This window comes from Carassius carassius, chromosome 24 (assembly GCF_963082965.1).
Source record: "Carassius carassius chromosome 24, fCarCar2.1, whole genome shotgun sequence".
Taxonomy (NCBI): Eukaryota; Metazoa; Chordata; class Actinopteri; order Cypriniformes; family Cyprinidae; genus Carassius; species Carassius carassius.
In genome coordinates this window covers 9,873,098-9,900,118 of record NC_081778.1, presented here as the reverse complement: position 1 = coordinate 9,900,118, position 27,021 = coordinate 9,873,098, and the positions used below count along the sequence as shown (strand labels likewise).

Below are 27,021 nucleotides of genomic sequence, written 5' to 3'. Positions count from 1 at the left end.
AGGACTCAGAAAATCACTCTGGATCCCTCACATCCAAGTCACCCCATCTTTGAACTTTTGCCATCTGGCCGGCGCCTCAGAGCCGCAAATACAAGAACAGCAAGGCACAAGAATAGTTTCTTCCCCCAGGCAATCTACCTCATGAACAGTTAAATGTTTCCCACTTAAACTTATGCTTATGCAAAAATGTGCAATATCCTTATATTTATTTGTTACCCCTCCATCCTAGAACATTCCTGCATCTCACTCAATCCTATTCCATTCCCAGACAGCAAGCCAACATTGAATAAACATTGTTTTTCCATCTGAATCATCATTATGGTTGATATTGAAATTTCAATGCAAAATAAATGTTGAATCACCATTACAATATCGATGAAAACCTGATGTTATTAATGTTGATGGCAACAATATTGGAACAACATTGATCTATAGTTATCTTTATGATTGATTAAGCATTGATATTTGGTTACCGGGTGATCCCTGAATGTTTTGAAAAGTCATTGATTTATAGTGGACAGAGAAACGACGCGGTTGTTGAAAAGTCATCGAAATATAGTTGACCGGGAAATATGATTGAAAATGCATCGAAATATAGTTGACCGGGAAATATGATTTAAAATGCATCGAAATATAGTTGACCGGGAAATATGATTGAAAATGCATCGAAATATAGTTGACCGGGAAATATGATAGAAAATGCATCGAAATATAGTTGACCGGGAAATATGATTGAAAATCCATCGATTTTTGGTTGACCGGGAGATCAACGGGTAGTATACCCAACGTACTGCACCGGACACAGCTCATTTCTGGACCCTTGGCACATGCGTACTGGTAAGCTTGCTTAATATTCGATATTAATAAATTGTACCAAATCAAATACTAGGCTGATTTTTAACTTGATGGTTAGTGTAGTAACCGACGCAGTGCTGCAGTCACTGAAATTGATTTTTGGCATAGCCGGCACATACCGGTACTTCATAATAGAAACATCTTGCGGCACGAATGTACCAATACAAATAAATATAACATCTCCAGTTATTTAGCTGAGCATCAATTGTACGTTAGTACAATAAGTTTAATTTAATAAGAGGCGATCTAGAGTTGAAATGTTTTATTTTTTATTATTTTTTATCAAGTGATCAAAGTGTTTGTTGTCGCTGCGATCAGTGGCCCAGATGCTGTGTACAGTCTGCACTGTATCAGGTCTGCACTCGGACACGCGCTTCAATCCGTTGTGGAGACGGCCTATTCGTTCCGGTGAAATTACTAAACATAAATATACACAAACGTATCCCTGTCTGATATACAACAACTGATAAACATAATCAGTTTTGATAAATAAAAAAAAAAAAACATACGAGTGTGGGTTAAAACCCAAACCCGGACCTCTGACATGCTAGGCAAAAGTTCTACCACTGAACCATTTGAGCTGACAAACAGATATATTGTAGCTTGATATTCACTATAGGAAGAAAGTGCAGCATAAAAAATAGCATATTTTAGCATTAAAATCCCTTTAACATTTATGGTGATCTGAGGGTGCGGGGGAGTCCAGTTAATGAGGCGTAATTCATTAGCTTTAATGAGAATTGTATATTTTATAGGCCTACATTAAAGTTTATTTCGTTTTTTATATTTTACATTTATTTCTTGAATGCTACTATTACATCAACTGTAGCTGAAAAAAATAAACCACTGTATATTTAATTTGTATATTATGTTGTTTATATGAAACTTTCTTTGTTTTTATATTTTTAATAACAGATTGGTTACCTGAGTACATATGTATAAAGTACAGTTACACTGTATGATTGTGAATTTTAATTGCTGTTTTTAACAGAGATTTTTGACTTTTCTGTTCTTTTACAGAACACTATTGCACACAAAGTAAGCAAAACAACATTTTTTATTTCATTTTATTTTATTTCTGCAAACAACTTGCACCACTTGCAATAGCTGTCCAATGAGGTGAAGGACCTGCGAGAGGAGTTTAGGCAATTCCGCCAGTCCTGTAGGTGTGGACAATTGGAGTCTGTGGTACAGCCACTGTCGGAGCCCTTGGAGCTGCTCTTCCACACCATGGAGGCCCTGGACCATGCAGAAGAGACACTGTTAAATGGCACAAACCGACAGGCAATGGTAGTTTGTTACATCATTATTCTGTCAGAAAACTTCACTGATATGCACAACTTCCTTAAACTGCCTGACCTTTATGACAGTAGACTCATGGGTTAATTTCACATTTCACATTTCAATATCTCCTTAAAACTGCTGTTTTTTCAGTATGCCTTTATCAATCCAAGTTACATTCAGACTGAAAAAAATAATAATTCTGCACAGACCAAATTGGCTGAAAATTATGTTCGATCTTGAAGCACTGTATAGAGGGGTGTTTCACCAAAGCGGAATCAAGAAATCCAAGACCTTGAGCTGTTTTTACTTGGGAGATACATAAGGTCACTGTAGCTAGCTTTGCACTGTTGAATGCCCACACCATTCATTTCCTATGGCTGTGCTACATGACTATAAGAAAGGGAGTCATAAGCAGATTGTGCATTAGCCTACATCTTAGATATTATGAGCTGTTGACTGTAATGGCAATACATATTTGCCGTGATCAACAAATACTTTTTGGTCTCCTGATGCCTTATTTTTGCATGCTTTAACCATCCAGCTACAGTCGATGACGGGAGAGTACTACAGTAGATGACGGGAGAGTACGCTTTGGCAGGGGAGGGACAGACATTAAGGGATAAATACATTGCGTTTACTGCTAAAATATACGAGATTGGTGAGGAAGAAGAAGAATGTCAGTAACCAGACAGTTTTTGGTCCCATTGACTTCCATAGTAGGAAAAAATGTATACTATGGAAGTCAATGGGACCAGAAACTGTCTGGTTACTGACATTCTTCTAAAGAAGGATTAAGAGATCCGCTGAATGGATTCGAAAACGATAAAACTCAACTGTTTAACTTTGGGGGAGTTGTAAAATGAGCCTAAAAAAGTGGAGTATCCCTTTAACGCTGCAAATTTGTAATACTTTGCCAGACTGCTCATCTCGCCACCATTGGAGGGACTACCCAAGAGGTGAGGGTCCGCCATATGATGGCACACCAGTTGTCGAATGAACTGGCTTCAAGACTGAACTGGGCTGGAAAAAAGAACAAGGAGCCTACCAAACAAAAACGTACCTTTATAGAGTTGGCACTCTGCCGATCTTTGTTTGGTAAGTCCTGCTCCATTTTCAATCACCATTATATTATCAATCCTAGGCTGCAAGCCAAAGGGCCTTAATGCACACCCCAACTCACCCCATGCAGCACCAGGAATCTTAGCACGAAGTTAACACAATAATCCAAAATAAACCTCAGCATTCAGTGACTTGTAACAGTGATCTATAATTGTTAAAGGATTAGTTCACCTCAAAATGAGAAACAGTTGAAATGTTGCCGAAAAAGATAAGAGCAACACACCGCTAATCCAAATGTAGACTTGTCTATTGGCGGCCCTCCCTCTGGCTCTGACCTAACAGCAGTAGCACAGCGTCTATGGCGTTATTTTCCTTTCAAATGTAGAGAGCGCATTATTGTAGCACGAAAGTACATTAATATAATGCGCGAGCGCGAATCTCTCTGCTCACTCGTGGAATTTAAAGTGCCAAGCGCGAACATCTCTGCTTGCGCGCTGGAACTGGGCGCGCGCTCTCAGATACACGCTGCTCTTGTAAGAATTGTCTCTGGGCTTGCTCAGAGTATATGCCTGCACTTAAAACGTGTTCAGTGCAATGTACTTTCGCGCTACAATAAATGCGCTCTTGACATTTGACAGGAAAAGAAAGCGATACGCGTCAGGCACGCGACGCAGCATGACACGAAATCGAAATGCCACGCCTGCACGTGTTAATAATGTTAATATTTTCATCCCAAAGGTATAAATAATACCATACAAACTACCACCCTGCGATAGGTCAGCATTATGGTCAGGTAGGCAACGTGCATTTTCTGACAGGAATTGGAGCATGTATTGCCTACCTTACCATATTTGTTTTTATTATTATTATTATTTAGAAAATTTGGGAACTAGACCACAGCAAACTATCTTACAGTCCAAGTGACGTTAGCAATATAATGTCTAATGTGTAACGTTATATATAACAGTAACGTTAACTTACCTTTGGTTGGTAGCCAGAGAGGTATGTCAATCGTGAAGCAGCCCTAATGTCAGCTGTCGACCTCGCAGGGTTGCCAGATGCCAGCAAGGTTTTCCAGCCCAAAACCTCGTCAAAAACTGAATGCAACGGTTTTTGTCCATGATTATTTTGTCAAAACATCTTTTGTCTATGGTAACTCTAATCTACATTAACTATTTAATTAGTATCCAGTTATTTTTATTAGGCCTACATTTGTGGAGTTAACATCTACTTCTGAACTAATAAAATAATAAACATAAACTTTTTAGAGTCACTTGGCCTCATACATTTTCCTTATGAAAGAGGTCACTGCAAGCTAATCCTTTTTGCCTCCCTTGAATTTGAATACATCCATGCACAGGCAGTTTTGAAAAGTGCTTTGAATATAGGGGAAATATGATCTAGCCTACAACACAAGGACTTATTGCCTTATCCGATCATTGAAAAATCATGGGCCTAGGCTACTGAATTTGTTCCAAGTGTTCAAATATATGTTCTGTTTAACTTAAATGCTATTTTTTTTTTGCATTGTGATTTTATCTTCTATTTTAGATGCTCTTACTCAGCAGATGGGGACAGCTACCATCACCCAATTTTCTTTTGCACAAGCTGTGCAAAAGTGGCTGCGCTATGCGGCAGACCGGGCAGGAGGGACTGGACGACAACTTATGCAGGCATCAGATGACAATGAAGTGTAAATAAAGAGCAGAGAGGCTAATAAACATGAATTTGATTTTAAATAGTGTGGTGTGTTCTGTGTTTTATACAAGATTTCAAATGTTCCATTACTTTTTAACATCCTGGCTGTAGATAAAGCAGGCTATTTAATTTATGGCATTACATTTAAAATTAACATTTAAAAACGATTGAAATTCCATTTAAATCACGTTGATCCTTAGTTCAGTTGAAATTTCAACATTGTTTCAATATTCCTGATAATTGAAATACCATTGAAATTCCGTTGATCTATGGACAGAATTTCAACATTGTTTCAATATTAAATCAGGGTGCAAAATTATGTTGAATCAACATCAGAGTTAGATGTTGATTCAATGACTTAATGTTGACAACGGAATGTTGATTCAGCATAGTTTCAATGACTGTTTGCTATCTGGGTTATCATTTATAGCACAATTGTTTATACACTTATTTATTTGCCAATTTGTAATTCTCCTGTAAATTTTTTTTTTTTTTTTTTTGTCTGTGTGTTGTTGTCTCTGTTTACTGGAAGCTTATGTCACTAAAACAAATTCCTTGTATGCGCAAGCATACTTGGCAATAAAGCTCTTTCTGATTCTGATTCTGATTACACATAAATTAATTGGACCTAAATATATGCCAGAAATAGTGGTAATGTAACTATTCCGAATTACGACCTGTTTTTATACAGTCTATGGTTACGACCCATTTAATAAGCCACTGAGTCAGTTGGCTGATTGATCCAGACTGATTCGCGAATCAATTCAGAGCAATAGCTCGAGATTTGTAACTGGGGTTGCGAATCAATTCATTACAAAGAAAAGGTTCAAAAGAGTGATTCACTCACGAATCGGACAACACTATTGTTGATCACGTGACTATAGAGTCACCAGTGAATGAACTCTGAGCTAGACTAGCTGGCTAGTGATTATTGCATAGGCAGTAAAGATTATTGTTAGCGTTAAATGTACAGTTCCGAAATCGTTTTCACGGCATACGTGGTGTTTGAAGGCACAAATATTTTTTTCTTTCATTTTAAAACGTATTTATAACGGTGTATATGATGTATACACGAATAATTCTAAGAGGATCTATTTCAAGCTCATGCGTAATTAAATCAGTGTTGATAAATCACTTACAGATGCACATTCAAGTGTCAAGTGTACGGTGGGTGTGATCTAGAATTAGGGCTCTGTCATCTCGATGACGTAGAGGAACTCAAATCAGCCTTAACTTTAAACCTCTCCGTCTCATACACTTAAATTAAACACAAAATAAATCAAGGTTTTTAAATCAGCTGGCCTAAATGGGTCTCTAAAGCGCATGACTGACTTCTGTTTCGCTTTCCGGACAGCTGATCGCGCGTGCTACACTGTGAGTAGACATAGTTTACATGTCAGTGGGCTTTCAGGCCTGACATACAGCTTGTATCTTTAATGTGATACTTTACAAACGTTAAAGCTTTGCAAAGTGCTAACAAGAGTAGTATTTGTGCGTTATTTGACCGTATAAATGAAAATGGGATCGCATTTAGCCTGCTTTGTATGTTTCCTTGTCGAGCATGCATGTTTAGCTCCACCCAATAATCTTTCATTGAAGTCAAACCACGTTGACTGGCATTCAGCAAGGACAACCAAAGAAATGTGAAATGCTATGAAAATCAAATGCGTTTTTTTTTCTTAGACATGTCCACAAACTCTGGGTTACTCTTGCAGGTTTAGTTTTACAGAGATCTGTTTTACAGAGATTTCAGATAAAAGAGCTTTTATTGACACTTTAATCGCATGTTTAATAATGCATGTATAATGCACACACGTTTTGTACCTTTTAATGGTGACTTTCCATTCACTTACATTGTTTTTATACTGAACCAATGATGTTTCCTTCCTATTAACCCTAACCTTAAGCCTAAACCTAACCCCTCGCAGAAATCGTTTTGCATTTTTAGATTAATTAAAACATCAAACACATCTAAATGAATGTGTGTGAAATATAATGAATACAATGGAAACTTGACCGCAGAAATATAAGTACACCCCTACATTAGTGGCTTCTTGACTTGTTTCTTGTAATTCATATAAAAAATAAATAATTCTTACATCAACTAGAATATATTTTTGCTCATTCCTCCATTAAGATCTCCTTTAACTGTATGATATTGGAGGGTTTCCTTTCATGTATGGCCCATCACAACATTCAGTTGAATTGAGGTCTGGACTTTGACTTGGCCATTCCAGACTTTTCCATTTCTTTCATCTGACCCCTTCTTTTGTGGATTCTCTCATTCGTCCCAAGCATTACTTTGTGTAATGTACAATTCAAGTTTGCCAGCCCCTGACGCAACAAAAAAAACTTACTGAAGCATCTTGATATCCGCTCTTGGGGTGCTTTCGGTGGACAGGTTACAGATTAAGTGGTTTGTAACCCTCTATTTGTAGAATTTTCTTTTTTTAATGCAGTGGAAAGGTAGATAGCCTGGAAATGCCTATAAGTCCCCTTCCAAACTTACCTTTAACCTTCCTTCTGAGTCCGAAGGTTGCCATTTACTTGTTTGTTCAAATCAGACCAGTTGAAGGTATTTCTCTATCTTTTCTCTTTACTAATGTTATATTATTACTATTGTTCTGCTGTTAAGCTTGATTTTAATATTAGCCTCGCTCTTGATGTAAAGTATTAATATCATCAATGTTAAATTAGGGGTATACCAATTTCTTCCATAAACAAAATTGACATTTCAAAGTTTTATTTTTACTTTTTTAAATAACTTTTTAACCTTTATTTATGAAAATGGATACACGGTAATGATCAAAATGTTGGTGTTAGTAAGATGTTTTAATGTTTTAGTTTCTATTAGTATCTATTTAAATATGAATTCTCAGCAGCCATTAGTTCAGTCTTCAGTGTCACATGATCCTTCATAAATCATTATAACATGCTGATTTGGTGCTAAATAAATATTTTATATTATCATCAGTGTTGAAAACAGCTGTTCTGCTTATTTTTTGCTTGACTATTTTATTTGTTTGTTTCTTTTTTGTAGCAGTGCAAAAGCTACTTTTGATGAATTGAATACATTGTAAATAAGTGTAAATTTCTTAAAAATAAAAATACGGATCCTTTTGAATGGTATTGGAAGATTGAGTCATATTATACAGTGAATTTTATACTGTATGATATGTCTTTATCATCAAGCAGTAAACAGTGTGACATTGTCATTTTTGACAAGCCATGAATTTTATTCTAACCTATTATTAAGAATGACCTATTGCATGAGTCTTCTGAATAACAGGAAAGCATTTTCATAAGCATTTATGGATGCAAATAAGACTTGCTCTTCACAGTGTTAATTGTGTGGTGTAACTTGTGGTGTTTCATCTGCTCTGAAGGAAACCCTATCTTCTGTATCTGAATCTTGAGGAGAGTGGTATGTTTTATTTATACATTTTATGCCCCTTGCCTCTTTTCATCTGTGTGTAACACAGGGACCAGGAAAAATGCAACTAGGTTTGTCGGTTTCTGACAGTGATGTCTCTTCGTTCACCCCTCTGGTGGTCCTGGAGCTTGCTGATGACACTAAAGCAGAGGCCATCACTTGGTTTCTAAACCGGATCAGAGACAATCAGCACAATGGAGGTGAGACCCCTGGCTTGTAACATCTAGGGATAGAGGTTGACAGGAACTGAACAATTTCCGTAATATCTACTTGTCTTCTAAAGTTGTCTGTTTGAAATCTTTTTCTTTTTTTGGGGGGTGGCTCTGTCAGTGTTACTCAACCACTGTGACCCACCAAACTTGAACCCTATCCTTCACAGAGGTCAGGGACATGAGATCAAATTCTGCCTGTAGAGGACAAACCAATGCAAAGTTACTTTATACATATTGCTTGCACAGATAAAAAGGGGCAACTCTGTGTCATATTAACTGCTCGGTGCTCTATTTCTTTATTAAAATAGTCTGACACTACAATGTTAAATGATTACTAGTTCTGTAATAATTTTTTTTTGTACTTAAAATATAAAGCTGTCATAAAAGATAAGAACTGCTGTATTTCAACACTAGAGACTAGTAACATGAGTTACTACTTCATCTACAGCGATATCGTTGACTTGATTGCAAATAAATGCACAGACACTATTTAACTGAACAGAGATGACATAACTGAATCCAATGATGAACTGCCTTTAACTATCATTTTTGCATTATTGACACTGTTTTCCTAATGAATGTTGTTCAGTTGCTTTGACGCAATGTGTTTTGTTTAAAGCGCTATATAAATAAAGGTGACATGAGTTGTTATTATCTGAAGCTGTTTTCTATGAAAATTAAGAATATATGATGGTTCTATGTAAAAGGTAACAAAACAGGAAAGGTGCCAATGAAGATCAGAGAAGACCATGGTATAAAGAATTACAGTAGGGTTGTTATAAATGCATGAATTAATTTTTATGCATAATTTTTATAAGTCTTAAAAAGGAAAGTGTCAATTTAAGTATGGAAATTATTCTCAATTGATAGTAGTCGTTTTTAACAAGTGAGCTAATTTGCTTTTCAAGACAAAGCTCAAGAGTCAAAGATAACACCTATTTTCTATTGATTTTTTTGCATGTGACTTAATATATGGAGTAAGATTGTGTAGTAACTGGCTAAAGAGTTTCTAGGACCAAAGATAATCACCTCAGTTTTCTCATCGTTAAGCTGGAGCCCAAAATTGACCCTTGAGGAACCCCACAGTAGAGCGAAACAGATGATGAGAGAAAATTGCCAAAAGCCACTGAGAATGTCCTGTATTTAAGATAAGACTCAAACCACAGTAATGCCGAATCCGTAATGCCTACCCAATGTTCAAGGTGAGACAAGGATATTGTGAATTACCAAGTCAAAAGCGGCACTCGGATCCCATAAAATCAAAACTGCATTTACACCAGAATCAACCACAAGTAACAAATCATTCATCATCACATTTAACAAAGCTAAAGACCTCTAACACTAGCTTGCTCTTTTTCTTTTTCTATTCTATTCGTTTTCTTTTTATTCTATTTAAAAGCTCTTGCTATGTGTACTGTGTTAAGCCAACTGAGACTTGTTATAGCACTTGTATATCAATGCTCTTTTGTTGATTTTGATTGCATTCCATTTGGATAAAAGCATCTGCTAAATGACTAAATGTAAATGTAATATAAAGCTGTTTCAGTGCTGTGATGAGGTTAAATTAGATTTCCACTAAACATGCTTGTGTACTATAAATATGGTCGACTCCATGATGAATTGCTTGTATTCTTCCTTATTTGTAAGGATATTTATAAATATGAATTTAAATATGTCAAGGTCATAAAGTCTCCTAAAATCTCAAATAATCTGATCTTTTGCCTGATTATAATGCAAGTATAATAATGTTTACAAATTAATCATTTTTAGAGTCCTTGATTTTTCCTTAAGAGGTTTTTAAAACCAAATGAAACCAACATAAATGCAAATAGTACATTTTAAAGAACCCATTTAGTATTATGATATTGCCTGAATATTTTTATTTTATTATTATTTTAATTTTAATTTTATTGAATTACATTTTATGCACATTTATTTTTTGGGGGGAAATTTGACCTGGTGAAATATGTATTTCCTAGCACTTGTGATTCCATTTACAGGAGCAGAGTTGTTGGTGGATCAGCTCCTGTTTCCAGCTCAGGATGGACAGAAGTCTAATCCAAATGTCTTTGTGGTGGGCTCCACATTGCGGAGGCTCTTAAAAGGAGCTGAGGATGTAGGGTTATTTAAGGAGTTTCAAGATGGGATAATGCGAGGGTTCACTTATGCCAACAGAGAAAGCTTCAAAGACTTTTATGGTGAGATTTGGCTATAACCAAAGATGAGAAGTCTGTTATATTTTATTTCAACTGCATTAGTTCATTATAAAGTCTGTGTTTATACTGTATGACTAGGTAGAAACGAGATATTGATTCTTTGAAAATACTAGCATATTGGCTATTTATTAGTACTTATGAAACACATATCATGCCTTATTCTGCATGCTCAAATTTTAGATCCCTTAATCGTACCCCATTCCTAAACTTGACAACTTCCTTACTAACTATTGATACTGTAAGCAGCAACTTTGGAGTTTATTAATTAAAGGGGTCATATGATGCTATTTAAATTCTTTTCTCTTTGGAGTGTTACAAGCTGTTTGTGAATATATAAGATCCCTAAAGTTGAAAAGACTAAAGTCTCAAACCCAAAGAGATATTCTTGTCCACTTGTCCAACCTCCATTAGGGCTGGACAATTATTTAATATCAATATGTATTGCGATTTATAATTTTTTTTTTTTTTAAAGTTTTTGAACTGTAAGATTTTTAAAGGTATTAAAAAGTTTATTTTTATTTAAGAATTCTTCTGCTCACCAAGCCTGCATTTATTTGATCCAAAGTACAGCTAAAACAGTTACATTTTGAAATATTTTTGCTATTTAAAATAACGGCTTTATTTTAAACTGTAGTTTATTCCTGAGATCAAAGCTGATGTGACACAGTCTTCTGTGACACATGATCCAGAAATCATTCTAATATACCGATTTGCTGATTGTCAGTATTTAAAACAGTTTTTTTTTTACATCCTGAAAAAAATCAGGATTCTTTGAATAGAAATTTCTAAAGAGCAGCATTTATCTGAAATAAAAACCTTTTGTAACATTATACACTATTCCATTCAAAAGCTTTGAGTCCGTATGATTTCTTTTTTTTTTAATTTTTTCAGGGAAAGAAATTATAGAAAATCTTATTTAGCAAGGATGCTTTAAATTGATAAAATGTGATGAAAAATACATTTATAATGTTACAAAATATTTCTATTTCAGATAAATGTCGTTCTTAACTTTTTATTCATCAAAGAAAACTGTAAAAAATTCTACTCCGCTGTTTTCAACATTATAATAAATTATTTTTAAGAAAAGCAAATCAGAATATAAGAACGATTCCTGAAGGATCATGTTTTTGGAGTAATAATGTTAAAAATATAGCTTTGAAATCACAAGATTAATTTACATGTTAAAATATTTCCAAATAGAAAACAGTTATTTTGAATAGTAAAAATATTTCAAAATGTTACTGTTCTTGCTGTATTTTGGATCAAATAAATGCAGGCTTGGTGAGCAGAATTTTTTTTTAAAACATAAAATATCTTACCGTTCACAAACTTTTGACTGGTAGTGTATATTTGCCTTTAGTTTGAAGTTAAAGACATTTAATATTAATTAGGTGAGTCTGAGACTATTATTTGACAGTGATTTCAATTATTTTTTTTTAAATGAGGTATCATAGACTTGGCAAATTCATTTTTCATAAGTTTGTATGCACAGACATCTGTTGTCGGCATTTTCTAGGCAGTTTTTACGAGGCGTCTTTAATAGTGTTATCTATTGGAATTATATCGTCTCGTACCGAAATTAAGAAATATTTCGTGACAAAAACTTTGGCCATATCGTCCAGCCCTACCCTTCATAAATGCCTTGTTATAACACGCCCTCACATGTCTACATCACAATGTGAGAAGATTTGCATAATGCCACCCAAATGTTCACGCAAAGATTGAAGGCGTAACTTTGATTCTCGCTGTTGCTGCCGGTGTCATGTTGTGGAGATGCTGTTTCATTGTGAAAGCTAAAATACTTTGTTTGGCCTTCCAAAAGAGGACACAACTAGAAATCAGTGGTTAAGTTGTATTCACAACACCGTTCCAGAACTGTTCAACCCAAACATTTAAATGTATGCAATTTGAGGACTTTCCTGATCCTGAGAGAGAAGACTACAATACCATCTGGCCAATCAGAGCAAACCTCGCTTTTCAGACCGTTGAGCTTTGTAAAAAATGATGCTTTTCAGAAAGGCGGGACATAGAGGAGAAACAATGTACAGTATATGGAAAATAATGTTCTTTTTGAACCTTAAACCACACGAACACATTTCATAACACCAAATAATGTTCTTTGTAGCAACATCATATGACCCTATGAATAGTGATCATATGAATAGTGAGAATTGGCCCCCAAACTTAAGTGTGACTGTTAGAAAAATCAGGGATACAGTATTAGGATACAGTACAGTAACTGTATTTGTCCAGGTTGTTCTATAATACTGTTGCATTGTGCTCATAGGAGATGGTGAAGGATTTCTCAGTGATGCCGAGTGTCAATGCATTATCAAACATGAGTTAGACACACTTAGGGCTAAGAATGAAGAGCATGTTCCTGGATACCCTAAGGTTAAACTCTACCCTGGAAAATCTGTTGGTAAGTATAGGTCTATCACCAGCTGCATTAGATAAATACAGTTAGCCCGTTGTCAAATTTTTCCAGATTTTTTCCAGGCTCTTTGATGCTTTCAACATTGTTCTGTTTGTTTGTATCTTAAAGTCAACATAAAATAAAAAATGACCCCATTTACAATCCTGATTCCAAAAAAAGTTGGGACACTGTACAAATTGTGAGTAAAAAAGGAATGGAATAATTTACAAATCTCTTAAACGTATATTTTATTCACAGTAGAATATAGATAACATATCAGATGTTGAAAGCGAGATCTTTCACCCATAGAAAACATTTGGCGCATCATAAAGAGGAAGATGAGACAAAGAAGACCTAAGACAGTTGAGCAACTAGAAGCCTGTATTAGACAAGAATGGGACAACATTCCTATTCCTAAACTTGAGCAACTTGTCTCCTCAGTCCCCAGACATTTGCAAACTGTTATAAAAAGAAGAGGGGATGCCACACAGTGGTAAACATGGCCTTGTCCCAACTCTTTTGAGATGTGTTGATGCCATGAAATTTAAAATTAACTTATTTTTTCCCTTAAAATTAAACATTTTCTCAGTTTAATCATTTGATATGTCATCTATGTTGTATTCTGGATAAAATATTGAAATTTGAAACTTCCACATCATTGCATTCTGTTTTTATTCACAATTTGTACAGTGTCCCAACTTTTTTGAAATCGGGTTTTTGATTACTCTGTTATTATTTACTTTAATCAAACATGAAATTTAGAAATGGAATTCAGTGAGGGAATATTAGTATTTTTTTTTTTAACGCACTGTTAAAAATAATGTTAAAATAAGCTAGTAGTACAGTATTAGGCAGGTCATGTGATCTCAACATGGTGGTTTATTCTGACACTGCCCTTGTAGAATAAAACATCATTTTAAAACATCTGACATTTCATTTTAGAGAACACACTTTTGAATATGTGTTTTAAGACAGTTTTATGCATATCAGCATAAAACTGTCTTGAAGGAGAAACTTTACAAAACTTAGTGGTGAACAGTTGAAACTAGATTCAAAACATTACCATTAAGATTGTCATATTTGCGGTTTAACTAAAATAATGCTTTAGTATTTTTTTGTTTTCAAGATGCCTTTTTCATTTTTGAAGATTGTTACATTTTGATGGTAAACTCTTTTCCAGTGCGGAGGTTGCAGTCTAAAGGTGTCCTAGTCCAGTATTTTCCTCTCCATAACAAAGAAGACCTTAAAAGGCTCTCGTTCTCATGGTACAAAAAGATCAAATTGTCCTTCCAGCCACTGGGTGAGTCACTCTGTCTGTGTGCGCTGGCAGCATGAAATTTAAACCCAACTCCAGCCTTTATTATCAGTTTTCTGACATAACTTACTGTGAAAAGAATTTCACAAGAAGCTGTTCTCTTTAATTATTGTGGGAATTCAGAGTGGTGTTGATTGCTCATTTAATGCAGATGTAAAGTGAAGCAGATTTGTGCTTGCACCACCTTAAAAAAATACACCAGCTCAAAGTTGAACATTTAACTCAAACATTGAAATCACAGTGCACTGTGCTATAATAATCGAAGATGTTCCGTTTGTGTCCATCCTGATGTAGATGACATTAGACATTACTTTGGTGAGGGTCTGGCGCTCTACTTTGGATTTCTGGAATATTTCACCTTTGCCTTGGTGCCCATGGCCCTCATTGGGATCCCTTACTATCTCTTTGACTGGGAGGACTACGACAAGTATGTGCCGTTTGCTGTTTTCAACCTGGTTTGGTCTACCGTATTCTTGGAAGTGTGGAAGAGATGCAGCTCTACGTTAGCATACGAGTGGGGAACTCTGAGCCGCAAAAAAGCATTTGAAGAACCGAGGGCTGGATTCCATGGAGCTTTGGGGTTTAATCCAGTCATGGGCCGAGAGGAACCAGTCTACCCTAGCTCAAAGTACCAAGTTTTGAAATGTTCTCGCGTTTTGAAAAAAAATTTAAATAAGCATGTTAAAGATGGTAAATGTTCTAGATGCTCACAGTGTTTGTTTTCCCATTACAGGCGGCAGTTAAAGATATATTTGGTGTCTGTTCCCTTTGTTCTGCTATGCCTGTATCTGTCCTTTTACGTGATGATGGTTTACTTTGACATGGAGAACTGGGCCATAAGCGTATACGATGAAAATCCAGACTTTGCGACCGGCATTCTGCTGTTTGTACCTGGTATCATCTATGCTGTGGTCATCGAGATCATGAACTTACTGTATCTCTATGCGGCAGAGTTTCTCACAAACTGGGGTGAGCCTGAAATTACCCCCAACCCCCCCCCACTTTAGTTTAGCTTTAAACTAAAGGCAGTTTCTGCCTCAAAAAAAATAAAAAATTGTAATTACAAGATATGAAATCACATTGTGAGATATAAAGTCACTATATCTTGCTATATGATGTTATATTCCAATATAAAGTCGCATTTGCAAGATTTAAAGTCACTGTTGGGAAAATAAAGTATCTGTTGAAAGTAAAAAAAAAAAATAAAGAGTGAGAGAGAGAAATAGAATTTTAATTGTGAGATGTAAAATAACATTTTTTTTTTTGGATGCGTCTTTACCAGGAACATCCCCTAAGTCAGTGTCTAAATCAGTTATTCTCAACATTCGCAATAGCACCTTACTGTCCAATTATTTTATTATATTAAGCAGTTTTTGGACTTTTAATTTATATATTGAATTAACATATTTAATTAACCACTGTTTAATTAGCGATTCCGCAAGTTGTGTATTGTTTTCCAGAACCGTATGTTGTTCAGTTAAAAAAAAAGTTTTTTCTGTGTGCTATTTCACAACAGTTCTTTTCCAGATGTTACCATCCAACATGGAAGTAAATCGCATTTCTTGTATTTTGTTTTTCAGAAAACCATAGACTGGAGTCATCATTTCAAAATCACCTTGTGCTCAAGGTTTTGGTGGTATGCTTTCAAGTTTTTCATGTGATCATATACATATATCTTCAGTCTTATAACGGCTTTACTTCCTTTAAATATATTTCTTCCTGTGATATAGGGTTCCCACTCATTTTAAAATTGTGATTTCCATGCACAAGTCTCTGTATCATTGCATTTAACAGTTTATAAACAGTTGGAATAGTAGTGGAACTGCATTGGTCGTAAATGCGGGAACCCTAGCATTATTCAAATTTCTGAAGTGAAAATGCAGTTTTAATTATTGTTTTTTTGTTTGTTTGTTTCCAGTTTAACTTTGTAAACTGCTTTGCCTCTCTCTTCTATATTGCCTTTGTCATGCAAGATATGGTGCTTTTGAGACAGGTCAGTATTTCACACAAGACTCGGCTGCTTCGACAAGTAACAAATCAAGTGTAGTTGAATGACTTGTTTATAACCAACCAAGTTACTTGTCTCTGTGTGTGGATCAACAGAATTTGGCCACGCTGCTCATCACCTCTCAAATCCTGAATCAAGTGATGGAGGCCTTCCTGCCATACTGGCTACAGAGGAGGAGGAACAAAAATATCCATAAGAGGATGAGGAGAGTGATGGGTGATAAAGAGCTCCCCCTGCTGGAACAAGTTCAGCTGGAGACTGAAATGTACACCTATCTGGTATGTTCCAGTAACTGTTATCAGCTGGGTGCCTTGAGCTGTGAAAACTATATACTTACCAAAAAATAATTTTGTGAACCAGCACATAGGATATACGCTCTTTTGAAGTCCACTTCAAATGTTAGTGAAGGTTTCTACTTGCACCAAAAAAAAAAATCACAATTCTAAATTTGACACGACCATTTCCATTCCTTTCTGACCTTTAAAACTGAATCTCTCTGAAATAACTTTGGTCATCAGGGCACATTTGACGACTACCTCGAGCAGTTCCTGCTGTTCGGCTATGTGAGTCTGTTCTCCTGTGTGTATCCACTGGCTGCTGTGTTGGTGGTGCTGAACAACATCACTGAGGTTTATTCTGACGCCTTCAAGATGTGCCATGTTTTCAAGCGTCCCTTCTCAGAACCAGCAGCGAACATCGGGGTGTGGCAGGTGAGAAAACCTCATGAGAAAATCGCACATCCAGAAGAGCTGATAATTGACTGTACTTTAAAGAAAGCTGAAGAGACATAATAAATGTACACAAATCATGCACTTGAGTTAAAGGGCAAATACTCCATTACAAATAGAAGAACTACTTCTAATGTAACTAATGTACTGAAGTATCAAATGTAAAATTGCATCATTTATTTATTATCCAATATGTTCATCCGATTACCTATGAGTCAAACTAGCCCGAACAAGTCATAAGGAAGATTAGTGGATTAGCAGACATTATGCATAACCAAAAAAACAACCACACTAATCTCTATTATATATCTGATATCCACTAAGATTGTACAGTATGTGAAAAATAATTTGAAGCATTTATAGTTAAGACTAAATGTCTTTATAAGAAACATGTAGTCAAGTCTGTCCCAACATCTAAATGGCACTATATATTTACACACGGTGTTATTTCAGTATTATTTTTGTACTTTTGTAGTATTTGTTAATATTTTGACTTTTTTCATTAGTATTGTTATGTGCCTTTGGCATTTTATTTTATTATTATCATTTTGATATTTCTACTTGTAAGGTTTTTGTCATTTTAATACCTCAACTTTTAAATTTAAGTATTTCATTTCATTTTTATATTTAATGAAAATTGTATTTCAATTAGTTTTATTTAATAATAACACGGTTACACACATACAGAAACAAAACTGGTCTTTTTCTTCTTCCAGTTGGCATTTGAGACGATGAGCGTTATCGCCGTGGTGATCAACTGTGCTTTGATTGGTTTGTCTTCACAAGTGAAAGCATACTTCCCTGAATCAGAGACTCAGATGATCCTCATTGTGGTGGCTATAGAGGTAACATATTCTCCTGTCCTTACACCATGATAACCTATAACCCCCTTTTGCAATGGCCCAAACGGTCCATAAGATGGCATCAGTGGGTTGTTTTCCTTTTGCATGTGAGCATATGAGTGTCATAGGGTGCTAAACTTGGCCTCCATCCCGTTGGCTTGGATAATGCAGAAAAAATAATGTATTAGACTTTGTAAGTTTCTGTAACAGAAGAATCCAGATCACCACTGCTGTGGAGCTTCAGTCCATGTGGGTTAATGTCAGATTTAAACAGGAGGTTCACTAAAGGATAAGTTTTGCTTCTAGCCTTAAGAGACCTACCCAAAATAACTGACCCAAAGCATGGGGAGAAACACGCACAAACACACTAGAGACTTGTGTTTTTTGGGGAAGAGAAAATAGAACTCCTGAAATTCTGTGTGGGGATCTGGGGAGGAATTCATTGTGCCATGTCTTGTTTTCCGCTAATTAAACTTCGCAGTAATCACTGGAGTTGTAATTAGGCCATACTGATCCGTGCACAGCATCAGCGTACCATGACAGAATTTTAAATAAAACTCAAAACCACTAGTGTTGTGGGAATAGAAGTCTTTACAAACCTCAAAAGCAAATGGCTGTAGTCATTCAGATCTGTGTGTGGCTGTGTTTCGTTCTGCAACATTAAATAAAGTAAACTTAATCCAAATTGACCGAAGTCAGAGAAGAAATGCATGTCAAATTAAAAAGCAAACAGCAGTGCTGTCACCTCATATAGGCAGTATTTGAAGTTCTAATTCAGATTGATTGGATTGAGGTTGGCTGCTCCTGCTGGTTGGTGTGAATTGATTTGTTTAGGGCTGGTTCAGCTGGAGTATGGGTATGCTGGCTACACTGGAACAGCTGCTGTCAGCTCGGTTCACGGCAGGTCAGCTCACTGCTCCAAATCAACTTAGTTTGTGGGTGAGTGTCTGGCTACGGTGTATCTCTGTATTTCTGACGTGTTCCTGTGAGGGTCATGGCCCTCATCAACATTCAATAGCTCAGATGGTAGAGCAGAGGATGTTGCATTAGGACAGTTGTGTAATCCTTTAGGCTCAATGTTGGTATAGTTTTTTTTTTTTTGGCAGAATAATAGTGAAATCATCAGATTTAATCATCATAAATTGAAGTATGGAACAAAACCATCATACCTAACAAAACTGTCCTATTAACTTGACCTTGTAATTACCTTAATAATAATAATTAAACCTATTAAATGAATTAATCCATGCTTTTGAATTGCAATCAGTGGAGAAAGCTGGTTTTTGGAACCATCATAGTGTATTTAATTATGGCATCATCCAGTTGCATCTAATTGGACGGTGCTAACCACAAAAACCCTGAACCCTTGGGTCTTATGTGTCAACTTTTATCTGAAGTAATGGCTTGTGTTTTGGCTACCTAAGAGGCAGTTGTAAAACTGTTTGGAAACACTAATAGTGTGCCATATTATTGATTTTTGATCATGGGTGATTAAAATGTCTCCACGATTTGCTTTTAAATAAATTTCGTAGTATTGTGCTACAGCACACATTCTGTCAGTTGCTATTCTGGAGCATCCGTGTCAGTATACAACATTACATGACATACATACACATCGAATGCTAACTCAAGGGTAGAACCTCACGGGACACTGCACTTCGCAATCACAAAAGTACATTATTTGCATGTGCCTTAAAGCCTTAACGGTTCAACATTCATTTGCATGCTGTTCTGACATGCTTTTTCTGAGTACATACTGTACAGCTGAATCGTGCGCACACTAAAAAGTCTGTCAAACAGATGACTGGACTAATCTTTCACGTCTGATGGCACTAATGCTATCAAAAACAAAAAAGATTTACATAAACACAGTTGGTTATGTCTAAAGTGAAAGTAAACGGTTGAGAGAAAAACGGATGCGTGCAGGCCTTAAAGTATCAACAGACTAAAATAATATGAAACATGCTGCCGCTTGTCATGCAAATTGATAGTTCACCCAAAATTGAAAATTCTGTCATTATTTACTCACTCTCATGTTGTCCCAAACCTATATTAATTTATCTCTTGTGCTGAACACAAAATAAGATATTTTGAAGAATGTGGGTAAACAAGCAGTTGCTGATCCCCATTGACTTTGGGGAAAAAAAGAAAAAAGATAAAACACATGGAAGTCACTGGGGGCCAGCAACTGTTTGGTTGCCAAATTCTTCAAAATAACTTTTATGTACAACAAAAGAAACTTGTTTGGGTTTAAAACAACTTGAAAGTGAGTAAATGATGACAGAATTTTCATTTTTGGGTGAACTATGCCTTTAATGTTAATAAAACAACAAAACACAAAGAGAAAAATCACTCACTGCTCTTGACTGAAGAACTTTAATACATTTCCTTTTAAAAATCATATGTATACTCTATTATGTATACAGTGAAATGTATATAGTGTTTTATTTAGTATATTTTGTTCATTTAGTTTCTTGAATGCTACTGCTAAATACACTTACTGTACCTGAAAAATAAAGCACCGTTTGTTTTATTTGTATGTCATGTGTATTTGTAATATATATAAATAGATTTATATAGATTTTATCTTCGCACACTTTGGCCTAAATATCTGCCTTTTTTTTTTTTAGTTTATATTGTGTTATTTGTAAGGCTTTGTTTTAAAAATAGGGAAATTAGTTTGGCTGTACTACTACTAAAAACAACAACAACAACATGGCAAAGATTAAGATCATGATTCGGGTTTTTTTTTTCTGAAAAAATTTGATATATTTTTGCAATATCGCCCACCCCTTGGAAACACCTATAAACATTTTTCTGGTGCCACAAATGATTCAGAATTATACACTTTTTTTTTTTTATTTTTTTTTATTTATCATGCTGGACTTTACATTTAATTGACTTGCATTCATTTACATTATTTAATTTTAAAGGTAACATCGGGGTAAGATTTGTTGTATTACAGAGATGGATTTTTTTATTTTAATTTTTTTTCAGAACCCGTTCCATAAATCACACAAACACACACACACACACACACACACACACACACACACACAAACGATCTTGCATATAAGGTGTTGTAAAAAAAACAGTGACTCTCCATAGGCGCAATGGTTTTTATACTGTACAGTATTTTCTGTCCCCTAAAAATGTACAGATTCATTTCAAGAAGTTCGGTTTATATCATGGGTCTTCTTTCTTTCACCGAACACTAATATATATATATTACATTTTCTTAGTCAATAACCAGAGTTATTATAGTTAACCAAAATAAATCAATAAATAAATACAAATAATAAAAACTGAAATAACAAAATTGTCATAAAAGCATTAAAATAATCTAAAATAAAATACAGTAACTATACAGAAACAGAATTACCGATGATATAAAAATTTATATTAGGAAACTATTCAAATAAAAACAAATTCAAAATGTTAATACAAACTATCATTGTATCTTAATGATACTAAAATAACACTGTAAATGAATGATCTGGTAATGAGTAGGCTTTTATTTTTATAAAATGGTTCAGTGAATCACTCACTCACTGAGTCTGAATGCTTCATCACTGATTTTAGTTTTGTAGTTTAGTAAGGACAAATATTGCAATCAAGGTGCTTTCTCAAAAGTGATAAAATAATTGTAAATGGAACTGCTTAAGAACCAGAGCCTATAAATTCAAGATATCACTCCTTAACCGCTATACAAATTCTCTATCATTAACAAATGTATGTGTGTCTATGCATTTACATAGAGCACACACACTGAGTAGAAAGCAAATCACATTCTCTTTCTATTATGCAGGGCGCTTTTCAAGGCTGTCTTTCTATATTTTATTGACTCTGTTAGTTCATTAAGTGGAGTGAGGAGGGATTGGCGTTGGATCAGTATGCAGAGGGGGAAGGTCTGCTTCCCACGGACTGCAGAGTGCTGTGTGATGTATGGATCGCTTTCAGAAGTACTAATACAATTTCATATAGTCTGACATGGTAATGTGATCTGTACCAACAGAAGAGGACAGGACGAATGAATGATTAAATAGTTTAGATTATTGCATCGTGTTATGGCATTAAACCATTATATGGCTAGATGTTTTATAATGACTAATGTTGCATAGAAGAGTAATAGTGCAACTTTTCTTTAAAAAGCCACAAAAGATATTATTTTAAAAGGCATAGTTTGTTCAAAATTAAAATTCTGTCATTTATATACAGCTGATGCCTGTTGAAGCCACTGACTAATTTGTGCACTATCCCTTGAATGAAAGCAATATAAACATAAATCGAAAGGGTGCAGGATTAGTTACTTGATGGAACTGGAAGAGCCGAAATGCTAACTGTTTTCTGGGTTTCATAAGTTGGGGTTAAGTGTTTTTTTTTTTTCAACCCTAGATATGAGCAATAGTAACAGATACACTGTAGATCTGACAGTGTTTGAATTTAAGAAATCACAGAATTGTTGTTTTTGTAGTGTAAGTGAGCAATCATCCCAAAAAAAGATGTATGCAGAAATCTATGTGCCCTCAAAGGTCATCTTTGGATGATGGGTAATGCAAATATCCCCTTGCTCTGTTATCTTTTCTTTACTTCGCTTTTGTGTGCATTGTCACTGACTCACAGTGGAATGAATCAGAAAGCTGTGTGTGTGTGTGTGTGTGTGTGTGTCATTGCTGGTATTTCTCAGAACCATGACTCCTGCCTATTTTTGGGCCATTCGATACTCAGGTAATTACAGGATGACATGCCTCAGAGAGCAGTAACCAGGCAACCGTGTAGCCACGGTGACAGGAGACGGCTGAGGATCAGGAAGAATTGAAAATCTTGATGGTAGGGAGATTGTGACCTCTGAGAGTAAAAAGAAAGAGATTTGTCTGCAGACAGATGCACACACTTAATAAAGCAAATTTATTATTAAAAAAAACATTTAGCAATGTTTTCAGTTTCTATTTCAAGTCATTGCTGTCTTTTGAACTTTCTAATCCTCAAAAGAATCCTGAAAAATGCTTCAGTTTCCATAAAACTATTAAGCATCTTAACTGTTTGCAGTATTGATTAAGAATATGAAATGTCTAAAGCACCAATTTAGCATATTAGAATGATTGATACGTTTTGTACATCATGATAATCTTCACAAATGATCGGAACATTTTCAAAGCCTAAATACAGTTGGAAGAAGTATCAATGTATCTAAATGTAGGCTATAAACTACAAACGGTCAGACAAGTTCTGTTAAGCCTCCAAGAACTCTTTCAGTTTTTATATAAAAAAAAAAAATTAGCTGAAAGTTAGAGTAGTTTTCAAGAGCGTGATTATAAACACCGTGAGGATGTGAATGTGGACTGAGTAGATGAATTTACCTATTCAGTGTGATTATGATTAATGTCTCTGTCAAACCTCTGTAGTTCCATTTAGCCACTTGTCAGTAACAGCCTTTTCCAGACTAGCAAATGCCTTTAAAAAGGGGCATGAACTGATTTATTTTATGCTGTAGAGTAAAACATGAAATTATCTTGAGCTTTTGTTTACCACAGACTTATTTCAGGACCAAAAACATGTTCACATGTTCAAATTCCACTGACTTCTAAATGATGGAACTGGAAGAGCCGAAATGCTAACTGTTTTCTGGGTTTGGCCTACATGCCTTCCCCAATCTATTAGGCAAATGTTTTTGTAGTCTGATGTGTGATTTATTGCTGTACTATATAACTAAAAGCTCTCAGTATGAATTTTGCCATTATCTTGAGCGCGGCTTTCTACAGGATTATAACAAAGGGCAAATATGGTTTTCATATAATCTTATTTGACTGTGACGGTCTAGATCGGACATATTGAGAGTGTGTGTATTTGTATACACCCCACCCAACGAGTGCTCATGTTAACTGGCAGACAGGCTCTTCCAGGGCTGTTTTACTGAAGTCTGTGCTGTTGCATGACTCCCAAATCATGTCTGACATGCTGCAAGATCAGATGTGTCTGGTTGCCACGCTCTCTCTCACGCTGTTCCACTCGCGTCTTAAAGCAAATGACGGCTAGCCTGGAAAGACTCTGACACCTCTCCGACACACATTTTTCCTCCAGTTCATGGGTCACACATGAGATTCGTCATCAACAGGCTGAACGAATCATGGGCGGTGTCCTCTCCTTTCTCACGATGCTTTCTACTACATTATTATATTCTAGTGCAATACAGTGTTGTGTCTTCATATTAGCAAGATTTTGGGGATTGTCAATGTAGCGATGCATGAAGCACAGCTCACACAAAAGCCAGCTTTCTGTTAGTCAACAGCAGATGGAGAAATATTTTCCCCTTACACAAAATTCAAATTTGCGTGGATTCTTATTGAAATGACTTAATTTCGCCTGGTAAAATTGGCTAAACAATGGTGAATTAACTATTCTATTCTATTCTGTTCTATTCTATTCTATTCCACAGTACTTATATTTGAGTCTCTGATAGCTTTTTAGGGGTTCAAGTGCATAGCGCTGCAAACCTATTGTTAAAATGGCCAAGGATCTCCACATAAAACTGATCAGGCAGACCAAATCTTAAGTCATAGAGACTTAAAATTTGGAGGGATCGTAGTACTACAACATCACCAAGGCTTGCCCAAATTGGCCTGACGGGGGCGCTACAGCAATAAAAATTGCAAAATCGCTCAGAACTCCAAAACTGTTAGTCGCAGGCTCAAGTGCTTTGTCGTTGGAATCCTTGACAAAAAACATGCCTCAGATTCGCATGACAAAAGTTTCGGGTATTTTGGATTTATTTTTAAAACCTACTTTTGCAAACTAGTTCTAGATTTTTAGCCTAATCAAACTAAACCAGGGCAGAGAGATTCTCTGTAGTGTAAATACCAATAATTACAAGAGAAAAGTTGCAAAGGGTCGCCTGAACGGAAGGGACATGGTCACTTTTACTAAAATGGCTATAATTTTTGAACTGAATGAGGTCTCGTTGCCAAACTCAGAAAACTCATGTAAGAGCTCAATTTGAGGTCACATGGAAAAAGAAAATCATGGAGCTTGATCACTTGATGGAGCTACAACGGGTAAAAACAAAAATGGCTATAACTACAGTACGCAGCCATTTGTCCGATCAACATGAAAAATGGTATGCAGTGTCTTTGTCACTGGTGTCTATAAGGACATTTGTGTATCTCAAAAAAACATGGCCGCCATTAGCAAATTAAATTTGAGCACCTCTTAGACGAAGTTAACAGAGGTCATTCGGAACGAAACTTGGTGGGCCTGATTGACTCATGGTCTGTGAGAAATTTGAAAGAAATCGGCCAGTGGGGGGGCGATATCAGATTTTTCAAGGGCATAAACTATTGCATATTACGTGGTTTTTCACACATATACACAATATTTATATCATCTGATAGACCTCCTCATTCCGAACAACTTTGTCTCTATAACCACTGCTGTCAATCAAATTGTTTGCTAAATAATTGAGAATGTGTAAAAAAACCTAGTCTTAGTTTTTTTTTTTTCTTTTTTTTTTCTGTTAAAAACCTGTACAATTCTCTGGACTCTCTAGGTCAATAATTATCAAATATTTATGAACTTAACTCTTTGGGTTGCTATAACAGCACCCTGTTACACCCTGTTTAGAAAAGGGGTGTGTCCAAATATACCCAAAAGCCTACAAAGTCTAAACGAAAACTTAAAACTTTACAAAACTAGGTGAGCACATGCAACAGGTGATTCTGGACACAGATGCAAAGTTTGATGGCGATCGGATCACAGGTGGAGCTATAACATTCATAATTTAAAATCGCCATATTTCTATATTCTATATGGCAAATTACCTGGATTTTCCAAAATGCGGTTTTAAATCATTGATCTACGTGATTACAGTCTTGCTTAATAATGCATAATATCTGTTTTCTTAAATGCTTAAATGCCTTAAAGCATTTGAACCCTAATAATCCAAGATGGCGCCGCACATGGCTGCTTCAGTGCTTGGCTCTCCAGTGTTTGTACTGTTTTTGTTCGTTTTTCCTGTTTTTTGTTTAACAGACACGATCAGTTTCACCAGGGATGAACTGCTGAACATTCGGCAGAACACACCACATGATATTTTTCCGGATTTCTATTATACAGACGTTTTACTGAACATTGTTATCGGAGGAGCAGCGGCGCTGATCAAGCGCTTCAGGACGCGCAGACGGGGAAAGCGAGCGGGAGCGCTCGTCAGACTCAGGAAGCGTGGATTTCGAACGCCGTTGCCTAGCATCCATCTCGCAAATCTCCGCTCTCTACCCAACAAAACGGACGAACTCCTTCTGCTCTCTCGGACAAATAAGGATTTCTCTCACTCTGCTGCTCTGTGTTTCACGGAAACCTGGCTGAATGACGCCATACCGGACAGCGCACTCCATCTGCCGGACTTTCAGCTGTTTAGAGCGGATCGCGACGCAGAATCAACGGGGAAATCGCGCGGCGGCGGGACATGCTTTTACATCAATGAACGGTGGTGTACAGATGTAACTGTGTTAAAGAAGATGTGCTGTCCTGATCTAGAAACGCAGTTTATCAACTGCAAGCCGTTCTATTCGCCGCGGGAGTTTCACTCGCTCATTCTGGTTAGTGTTTACATCCCTCCTCAAGCGCACGTGAGCTCAGCTTTACAGAAACTCGCTGATCAGATCACAGACACAGAACAACAACACCCGGACTCTGTTTTAATCATTCTTGGGGACTTTAATAAAGCCAATCTCTCCCGTGAACTGCCAAAATACAGACAGCATGTTACCTGTCCCACCAGAGACAGTAATATACTGGATCACTGTTACACCACAATAAAGGATGCATATCACTCTGTTCCACGAGCAGCTTTGGGACGTTCTGATCACTGTCTGGTTCATCTTATACCGACCTACAAGCAGAAACTTAAATCTGCTAAACCTGTAGTAAAGACTGTGAAGAGATGGACCAGCGAAACAGAGC

At 36.1% G+C, this 27,021-nt stretch overlaps 1 protein-coding gene and 1 long non-coding RNA gene across 2 annotated transcripts in view; both read left to right on the top strand.

Moving 5' to 3' along the window:
* The first annotated feature begins 985 nt into the window (after window positions 1-985).
* On the top strand, window positions 986-4,937 carry LOC132103574 (uncharacterized). Its single transcript, XR_009423407.1, has 2 exons — window positions 986-1,893; window positions 4,750-4,937. It is a non-coding gene; the product is annotated as an uncharacterized LOC132103574 (long non-coding RNA).
* Window positions 4,938-5,873: 936 nt separating this feature from the next.
* Window positions 5,874-27,021, top strand: part of LOC132102777 (anoctamin-10-like) — a 32,764-nt gene continuing 11,616 nt past the window's right edge. The window contains exons 1-12 of the mRNA XM_059507412.1: window positions 5,874-6,270; window positions 8,379-8,529; window positions 10,542-10,739; window positions 13,045-13,179; window positions 14,354-14,473; window positions 14,783-15,116; window positions 15,222-15,457; window positions 16,069-16,124; window positions 16,407-16,481; window positions 16,592-16,774; window positions 17,015-17,206; window positions 17,941-18,069. Coding sequence (XP_059363395.1) covers window positions 6,220-6,270; window positions 8,379-8,529; window positions 10,542-10,739; window positions 13,045-13,179; window positions 14,354-14,473; window positions 14,783-15,116; window positions 15,222-15,457; window positions 16,069-16,124; window positions 16,407-16,481; window positions 16,592-16,774; window positions 17,015-17,206; window positions 17,941-18,069 — 1,860 coding nt within the window. The 5' untranslated portion in view covers window positions 5,874-6,219. The remainder of the gene's footprint in view (window positions 6,271-8,378; window positions 8,530-10,541; window positions 10,740-13,044; window positions 13,180-14,353; window positions 14,474-14,782; window positions 15,117-15,221; window positions 15,458-16,068; window positions 16,125-16,406; window positions 16,482-16,591; window positions 16,775-17,014; window positions 17,207-17,940; window positions 18,070-27,021) is intronic.